The 10250-nt window shown below is 32.9% G+C and overlaps 1 protein-coding gene across 1 annotated transcript; it reads left to right on the top strand.

The window, feature by feature from the left end:
- Positions 1-1827: 1827 nt before the first annotated feature.
- On the top strand, positions 1828-4647 carry LOC114384282 (protein SHI RELATED SEQUENCE 7-like). The gene is made up of 2 exons (XM_028343944.1): positions 1828-3165; positions 3908-4647. Exons 1-2 carry the CDS (start codon positions 2526-2528, stop codon positions 4267-4269), a joined length of 1002 nt encoding a protein of 333 aa, XP_028199745.1. The 5' UTR covers positions 1828-2525; the 3' UTR covers positions 4270-4647.
- Positions 4648-10250: the final 5603 nt, after the last annotated feature.

Genomic DNA, 10250 nt, shown 5'->3' with positions numbered 1-10250 from the left:
CATGCCAAGATGACAACCTTTCGAACGAGAAGTACGCAAAGGAGATCTTGAACCTCGTGTCCCACTTGCACGGCTACATCCATGCGTGTGTCTCCATTTCTCCACAGTGTCCAAGCGTTTGGGGAAAGATGTGTGATTGGACTATGGTACTCATGCTCGTGCACCCGCTACTTGATATGTCCGATTTCAAAGACATGCTTACTCTAACTCTTTGAATCACTTCGCTTTTGTGAGGACCTATGCCATTTATCTTGATCAGGGGATTAAGTTGATGATGCTTTTTAGAAAGAAAAATTTATGCGTCTGTTGCCTGTGGATGAAAGGTTTGGTGAAGAGATAATTTCTGGTTGTCACACATGAGTACGGAGGCAATATGGGAAATGAATGAGGAGGACAAGATTAACTAGGAACATGAGTGAATTGGTTTGGAGGGGAAAGACAAGAGGGTTGTAACTTATGTGTTCTTTAAAGGATATAACGTCAAAGAAGATATTCAAGAAGATGGATCATTTGCAAAGCTGCAACAATCTCATCAAATTTTTTAAAAATTACTTATATAGAATTATTATAAGCTAGAAAACTCTTCTTTCAAATAATATAGTCGTATATTCAAAATTTGAATTTGAAACATATATTAAAAAATTATCATGTATGATATTTTTTTTAATACAATATTATATATATATATATATATATATATATATATATATATATATATATATATATATATTTCCCTGAAGACAAATCAATTTGAGATTCCTAGAATCATTATAAGCCATAAATTATTTTTTCGAGTCATATGGTTACCTATTAAGTCAGGAAACCTAATACCAATTGACCTATTTGTTCAATGATACGAAGGAAAATAATTTTATTGATTCTTATAATTATTATTTTAAAAGTTATAAAAAAGTATTGATTAGTTAAAAGTATAAAAACTTTTATAATAATACATCAACTAAATTCTAAAATATTTGGAATAATGACAATATATATCATATTTCATCAAAATCAAAATTGCTGAATTAATTGATGCAGAGCGGAAAGCCTTTCGTAAGCTGATTCGATTCCAGCGACTTTATCATCATGAATTTTGAAGGTGAACGTTACTTTACGTGATTAAATTCACAATTGACAAAGGTTTTTTTTTTTTTTTATAAAAAAAAGCAATTTCATAAAGTGGGGTGCATTGGCATTTGTTCAGGGAGAGCCGTTTGATGGCGAAGTGGGAAATAGTTTATGAGCGGCGATGGGGACGTGTGAGGGACGCAAGTGCATGTGCGTGAGGCAGCGTATTGGCCTTTCCAGTTTCAACTCCATCCATGGCATCACAACATAAATAAAAGAAGAATAATCCATAAACATCGTATTATTTTAAATATTTTATTGATATTTTTTATTATAACATAAATTTTATTATATTTATATATTTTTTTTCTTATATAAACCGTAAAATAGCATATTAAATATTTATAAAAAATATGAAATTGATTTGATGTTAAAAGAAAAAAATAATAAATTCAATTTTTTCACTCAAAATCTAAGAAATTAAGAATTAATATTATGAATAAAAAGATATTAGATATCTACGTGATATTTTCCTAAATAAAAATCGAAAAAAAAAACAATCTTTATAATGGAGATTGTCAGAGAAAAAAGTAGTAGCGGGTTTTCCGCTGCAAGGACGAATAAGCAAAAGCCAATGTTGCGACACGTGGAACATCCTGCACCGAATGATGGTCAAAGCAAGAAAGAGAGAGAGAGAAAGAGATGATTTATTGAAGAAACTGTGTGAGAAGAGAAGTTGGCAGTGACAGATTTTGTTGTTCCCCCCACACACATACACACCCTATCTCACACACTCTGAGTTTGAGTCTGAGGCACACACAAATACTACTACAACATCAACAACCACTGTAGTATTCTAATTCTAATTCTCTTTGGTGCAGTTATGACCGAAAATTCATAAATGAGATTTTCTACAGTAGAGTTGATGGGTGCAGTTGTCATGGCGGCGTAGCAGAGACTCTAATTCCGTGCCATAATTGCGCCCCAGGGAACAACTACTACTCAGGGAAATTCAATTCAATTAACCAAACATTTATTTATTTACTTTTATGTTGTTTTAATTTAAGAAACAGTTTTCCTCAAAAGCTGCGAAAAAAAACCCAACCAGATCAGAAGATCATACTTGAGACGCCCCCACACGGTCTCGCCACAGTGACAGATTGAGAGTCAACAAGACCCACAAAACAAAACAACAAAAAAAAAGAAAGAAAGTTCGAGTGGGTGAAAATTAATACTAATAAGTATCTATATTAGTATTATTAGTCAGCAAAAATTAATTAAAGGCGCACACTTTTTATACACTTGAAACCCACCAATATTTTACAGTTGTGGACTCTGATAATATATAAACCTGTGAAAGAAAACTGTTTTAAGATTCACGAAGGTTCTTCTTCTTCTGATATGGATATTATCTCTGAATTGGGGATCGTAGAAGAGTGCAACAAGAGATTATTATTATGGCTGGGTTCTTCTCTTTAGGAGCAGGAAGGCAGAACAAGGCGGAACAAGAAGAAGATCAAAGAGAAGAGAACGTTAACAACGCCGGTGGTAATAATAACAGTCAATTCTTGTTCAGAAACAACGTTAGCGAAGAGATCTACAACAAGGGATTCGAGATATGGCCACAATCCTCGTACCACCACCACCAGAACTTGACCAACTTCTACTCCTTCGGTGTGGGCCCTAGTCGCAGGAACAACCACAACAACAGCTCCTCCAACAACGTAAACGACGACGTTTCTGTGTCTTTCTCGGATGAGTCGAACCGGTTCGGGTTCACGGTGATGAGCTCCGGTGGCGGCGGCGGCGGAGGAATGAACTGTCAGGACTGTGGGAACCAAGCGAAGAAAGATTGTCAACACCTCAGATGCAGAACCTGCTGCAAGAGTCGAGGGTTTCAGTGTCAAACGCACGTTAAGAGCACTTGGGTTCCTGCGGCTAAACGCCGTGAACGACAGCAACAACTTTCTGCTTTGCAGCAGCAACAAAATCAACACCCACAGTTTCGTGGAGATCACTCAAAACGACACAGAGAAAGCATCGAAGGTGCTGCTGCTGGTTCTCTCGCTTGCGTTCCAGTTCCGATCACCACCACAGGTAAAGAAACTTGTCTTTTTATGATAAACATACCATATAACATTCCATAATAGAAAATGAGAGAGAAAACTTTATTAAAAGAAAAACATATAAAATGAAAATCCTTCTTTATATTGTTCACACGTCAGTCCTAAGCCTGTTAAGACCTAAGATTGATTTCTTGAGTTCGTAACAGACTTTATAAGATTCTTCTTCGGTGATGTGTATGTTCTGTGGCGTGAAGAGGTGTGTATCGGTAAGTGATGAATTTTCAACAACTATATAGCTATTTGGAGTCTATTATTGCTAGAGAAATTAAGATACACCGATGAGATCTCGATCGAGGAACTATTATAGTCTTCTATGATCTGATACCTAATATCTCCATACTCCATATATCAGTCATAGTTCACTCTCTCAAAATGAAATTCTACTCCATAGTCCATAGTCACCCTTCACCTTGCTTTTTCTGTCATCTCTTCTTTTACCTTATTCTATTACGTATGGTTAATAAGTTAAACTAACCAAAAATTAAATTTCATGTGATCCGTTAGAGTTGAAGTTTTATTTTTATCAAACTAAATATTAATTTGTTAGTTCTTTTGTTAGAGTTGAAGCTGGTTCATTCATTATTTGATTTCTTTCCCTACTTGATGGAGAAAAAAGAAAAGAAAAAAAAAAAGAGAGAAGAGAAGCTGGTTTCTTTGATTTACATGAATGGTTTAATTTTCTCATTTTTCTGATTTTGATTTTTGTTGGTTAGGGTTGGAGCTGGGGCAATTTCCACCAGAGCTAAACTCACCGGCGGTGTTTCGGTGTGTGAAAGTGAGTGCAATGGACGCACCGGACGAGCGTTACGCGTATCAAACCGCAGTGAACATAGGAGGGCACGTCTTCAAGGGAATTCTCTACGACCAAGGAATGGACGGTCCTTATGCGGGTGCAGGTTGTGAGGGTTCCTCCGGTGTCGGTGGCGAAGCTCAGCCACTAAGTCTCATGGCCGCCGCCACAACCACCACCGCCGCCACAACAACAAGCGGAAACCCTTTTGAGGCTTCACTCTACACGGCTCCGATGAATGCCTACATGGCTGGTACGCACTTCTTCCCACCCTCAAGATCCTAAGGACGTTTCACGTTTCTCTCTTTCTCTTTCTATCTAGATAAGCTAATAATGACTGAAAGTTGAAACCGGGTAGTGTATTTGTTTTTTCATATGTACTCTTATTATGGTTAAGGTTGTTGGGTGTTATATGTGCCAGCATCATCTTAAGTTCTTAACATCATCAGCTGAAGTAGCTGCTACTACTAGCTTAGACTAGTTAAGAAGAGTTCACAAATGATTATGTCGACCATGATTCACGAAATTAAAGGGGGGCTGGGATTTTTTTTTTTTTATATTTTTTGTCCGAATCTCAGTGCAGATTTTCATGTTTTTTTCTTTTTCTGTTATCGAAATACTAGTCACTTCTCATTCTCGATCAATTCTAGAGCAAATCATAATATATTTTGATTTCGTGGTGATTTTTCTTTGGAGCTGCGGCGGCATTTGGATGTGTGCATTATTGTTAATATTATGTCTTTAATTTGTTTTGTTTTGTTATGATTTGATTTTATTTGTTTATATCGTATTTTTTTTTCTTTTTGTGGATGAATATTATTGAGTGAGGATGAGGCTTTGTGGTTGGTGCTCAACTCGAAGCCGCTTTTCCCCGTTTACCCGTTGGTTTGCCGGATCAAAATGGAACGAAAATAGGTTTCGTGTTTGGTTAAGCATAGAATTTTTAAAGCATTCTTTTAACTCTATGCACGATTTCTGGGGGGAAGAAAACAGGTGCGTCTTTTCTTTGTCTCCCATGCATGGTTTTAAATTGTGGTCACAGGTAAGTAGAATTTATAGTATGGGTAATTACGAAAAAAATGCATTTATAATTACGGTTGCATCTGTGTTACGATGAGACAAAATATGTTGGCATTGGGGCCTCAATTACAGCTACAGCTACAAAATGCTATTTAAAACTATGCTCCCATGCATCGGCAAATTTGAAACTGCAGAACATAGTCCCAAAAGTGAACCCACTACACATTGGGATGTGCCTTTACTTTCTTTTCTATTATACCTTTTTTCCTCCCCCGATCGATCGATATGCATAATTGTATTTACGTATAAATGGAGAATTACAACTAGCATTTACACCAACTACTTCTCTGAAACCACAATAAAAATTGGCCACTGAAATAGACAACCATCATCCATGGATGTCTATTCCTTATGCCTAGAGTTGGAAAGACATTCTTCTTTGGCACATAATGTTTAATGCTTCTCAAAGTATGTGCATGTGAGGTGTGTTCATATTGCATACAAGTGGCTACTGCCACCAATGATATAGGTCAAGGTACATATGATATGATAGGGTTAATGATACTTCCCCTAGACTACTGGTTTTAGTTCATTAGGAAGAACCAGAAAATTTTACGAAAATTTCCTTTGTTTTCTAATAACTGACCCATAACATGTGCTGCACAACCTTCAGCTGATTGAGACCATAGCGGTCTCTTTCTTCTTCATCTATACTTTTGTTCTTTTGTATTTATAATAACCAACCTCTTTCAATGTCTTTTCCTTCAATTATTCCCCAAATGATCTCTTCCGGATTCCTTTTATAAGTATTGATCATATTCATGTAGCAACAGAAGAGTGCATCGTACCCTATCGTTTGTTCTGAACCTTTCTTCTATATCTAGGAATTGAAATGAAATTTTTGTTCTCTTCTGCTAAGATATTTTAGTCATGAATAATCTTTATGATATATTAATATTAATATTAAGGTTTAAAATTGAATCATTTTCGTGGGTTTTGGAGGAGACATATATAGAGACAAGGGTCAAAGTGAAAAGAGTTGGCCTTTACTTATGCTGAGCACGCCCAAAGAATAGAGAGAGAAGAAAAGTAAATCACACAACACTTGTTAAGTTTCATTATATGTGTTGAAAAGATTGCATAAAGCGTGTATTTTCGATCGGAAGCTAATAGTAATTTTTTTTTTGGTGAATTCAAGCTAAATAGTAAGATGCATCAAAATAAAAACTCTAAAAAAAAGTAATTAATAATCTGAAACGGTCAGCGCACACATGCACATACAAAACGCTGTAAGATGAGAATGAGTTGGATTAATAACAAAATCGTTATTTGTGAGAAGTGAAACAATGTTATGTCCAAAATTAATGCAATTAACTTTATACTAGATGGGCTGTAAAAAAAACTTTATACTAGATGTTATATAATAGAAATTAAAGAGAACATATTACAGTAATTAGACTCTAGATTGAATGATTGTTTTCATAAGACTTCTCAATTCATTGAGAGATATGAAATAACAAGAATGTTGATCGTGCATTTTCAACTTCTGGGGGAAAATGTGCTATCTTTGTGCGTGTTGATATTGTAGTTGTTAAGGTAATTATAAAAACACTTTTTTTTACAGATATAGAAACTCACCCTACTCTTTTATAGCTTATTTTCACTTCATTTTTTATATTTTTATTTTTAAAATCACATCAATATTATATTTATCATTTTTTCACTCTATCTCTCCATTTTATTCGCCTCTCTTCATTCTAAAATAAGATGGCCATTATCCTATTATATATGCCATGATATATATATCTAGTATAGAACTAAGAACATTGTTTATAAAATTTTAATTTTATAAGAAGTCTTACTTGATATAGTACTCATGATAATTATTAGATGATGTTAAAAACATATGCGAGACAAGAATGCTATGATGTTTGATGTCTATTCAAATCACATTGCATCCTTATTTGACTGGTCCATTGATTTATGGTAGGTTTATTTTACAATTGTTTTTCTTATTGAAGATTCAAACAATAAACAAGATCGTGATATTACTTGACAAATACTCCAACAAATTGGGCGTAATTAATAACATATCAAGCGAGCTTATATTAGGAATTTTTTTTTTATATTTATTCAATCTTCTCGCACTAGCTAGGGCAAGGATTTATGAGTTTCTGATTGCGCTGATAAATAGGAACCTTTTCATGGCTAGACGACATAATGTCTAGTCAAATGCCTAGTCATACAATTGTGTATATTCCTTTCTTTTTTGGGTGCACAAATCCTGTGATCCAAAAAATATATTACTAGTTCCCCATACCAGCGACGTTTTATACCCTGATTTAATTTTAATTTATGGATGCACAATAGGAGACTTCATATTTTAGGGGCACTGAAGTGGTGAATCATTATTCATTAGGGCTGAAAAGGTAATTTAATCAAATACAATTTCATCTCCTTAAATTAAAAAAAAAAATATTATATGAACACTCATGCTATATGATACCTAAAGAGAGACAAAAAAGAAAAAATATTTAATATTTATGATGTGATAAAATGAAAAGAATAAAAAAATAAAAGGTGTTAGAAGAATATTTAAACTAAGAAAAAGAAGTTTGTGTATCATTATTCTTAAAAATATCTAATACTTTTTTATTTTATTTAAAATTTTATATGAAGATTATTATAAGATAGGTAAAATATATTTATTGTTCACAATTTCAACATACTCCATGGATAGATTTATTCCTTATTAATTATGATGGCCATTAACACGGTGAAAAGCGATATATTATTCTAAAAGTGGTTAAGAGTATATTTATAGTAGTTTATATATGCTGATAAAAATAGTAGTATATATCTTATATTAAAATAACCTAGAATTGATACTTTTTTAAAATGATAAAAAAAATCATAATTCATACATATGCAATTTTTTAAGGTACGGTACAGTAAGTCAATAAGGGATATGTGTTTTAAAATTTAAATTGAAGTTACAAAACAATTACCAGAAGCCAGCTTAAAGAAAAGGAAACTGCAAAAACCAGCGAGCGCGCAAATACAAAGGTCGTTATAACACTTACTTGAATTGTTTTTCTTCGATCCAATGCGCATAATCAAACAATCTCGTTTTGAAACCATATAATGTGAAATTTTAGGTAATAAATTGTTTGAAAGTCTGATTTGCTGTCTTTGAGTTGGGGTCAACAATTATTTGATAGGACACGACCTACCATTGCCCATATGAAATTGACTTCCGTCATGCCAAATTTAAATGTACTCGCGAATATGGATACATATCATCGACAGTTAATTATTCGGCAATGACAGGAAATGTTATTATATGTCCTAAGATTGCGCTAGCCATAACAATAACATATAATAGTGATGAACAAATCAACGTGATAAATCAATCACTATTGACGTCAATTAAGGTTTTTCAATATTTAACCACAGCATACAAAAAGCCCAAATTAAGGTTGTTGTAGATTTCACCGTAACATGACTAATCACTCGATCACATTAACGTCAAAAACTAAGGGTACACAATTCGTGGGCCATTTCATGTCTTCCTGGTGGTCTCAATCCGGACAATGCATGTCGGAAGAAGGGTTATTCATATCGTGCTTTGCTGTTGTTTGATAAGTTATGTATAGTGTACACTATATTGGTAGCTTTTTTTCCAGCAAGAGAACTTTGAAGTAGCTAGGGTTTGATATGATGGTCACAGCCTAGGGTTTGAGCAATGAATAGAAGGAAGTATAGGTCGTAGCGCGGGGCATACCACAGAGCTATTTTCCCCTCTGCTTGATATCTGCTCAGCTACACACAGTGGTCCAAAGATACTCCGTTACTGCAGAAAAGTTTTTATGTGACATGTGAATATATATGAGAGAGATACTAGTTCTGGAAAAAACAACAATATTCCTATACCTATACAAATTTTGCATTTACATAATCGATGCTTATATAATATCTCAGTTAAAATTTATTTTTAAAAGATTAAACGATCACTAATCCCTTTTAACCTGAAGATATATATAATTTAACCTGGAGATATGAGGTACGTCTAATAGTTAAGGGAGAAGAAAAAATAAGATTGTGGGTTCCACTAACAAAAACTAATAATATTAACTATTAATATTTGTAAAAAAGAAAAAAAACTAAACACTTTAAACTAATAATATTAACTATTAATATTGGTATTATCAAGGATTAATTTCAGTGTAGCTTAATTAATTACATAAATAGGAGGGACACTTTTTTTCTTTGCCTCCAAAGTCTTCTATTAGAATAGACTTTAATTATCTCCATCGATCATTTGATCCTGTACTAATACTTTGACATGATGCACTCTTTCCATAATATGTAAGGTTTCTTTGGCAAGAAAGAATCGATTGAGATGGTCATGCTCCGACGAATTCTCAATAACACTTATCATTTCAAATTATCTGCATTTTTTAGGATAAATTATTATTACATTTCAAGATTAAAAATGTTTATGCTCCAAAAATTAAAAATGAGAAGTAATTAAATTTTGGGTGAGTGATAAAAAGCGTTAAGTAGCATAGGGTTGTAGCGGCTGGGAAGTATACTGGGAACCGACAAAGCTACCTGTCATCCACACTGATGAGTTTTGGCAAAAAGGTACTACACTTTGACTCAACTGTTACAGAAAATGGATTTGTTAAAACATAAAAGGGAAGGACAAAGGAGTCACAAGCAAATAATAGAATGAGGTGCTTTAAAATTTGAATTTATTCAATAAAAATATTAATTTTTTTATAAATATTTATAATTATGTATTGGCAGCTAGTAACTGAAAATTGTTAAAGTAACTTGTTATCTTATAAGTGTTTGTTAAAAATATTTATTGGCAGCTAGTAAATATAAAATGAAAAAACTAGACATGTTTGCATGGTATTTTTATACAAAATTTAATTTTATTTTATCAGTAAAAGTATACTTTAAAGAAGTTGTAATTTTAATTTTTAATTAATTTTAAAATATAATTTTTTGGTTATAGATCAATTATTAAAATTACATCTTTATCTTTCAATTATTATATTTTATATTGTGTATTCTACTGTATATGTATTTCATACTATATCTTAAAATATTTCTATTGAAATTTAAAATAAATTAAAAATAACATGCTTTGATTGCTTTCAAGTACACATTGTATTTTCATTGAGTAAATTACTACAACGATTAAAATATCTTGAAGAATAATGTAAAAAGATAAA

The sequence above is a fragment of the Glycine soja genome, chromosome 14 (genome assembly GCF_004193775.1).
Source record: "Glycine soja cultivar W05 chromosome 14, ASM419377v2, whole genome shotgun sequence".
In the NCBI taxonomy this organism is placed as follows: domain Eukaryota; kingdom Viridiplantae; phylum Streptophyta; class Magnoliopsida; order Fabales; family Fabaceae; genus Glycine; species Glycine soja.
The sequence above is the reverse complement of the archived record's forward strand: the minus strand, read 5'-3'. Positions and strand labels throughout refer to the sequence as shown.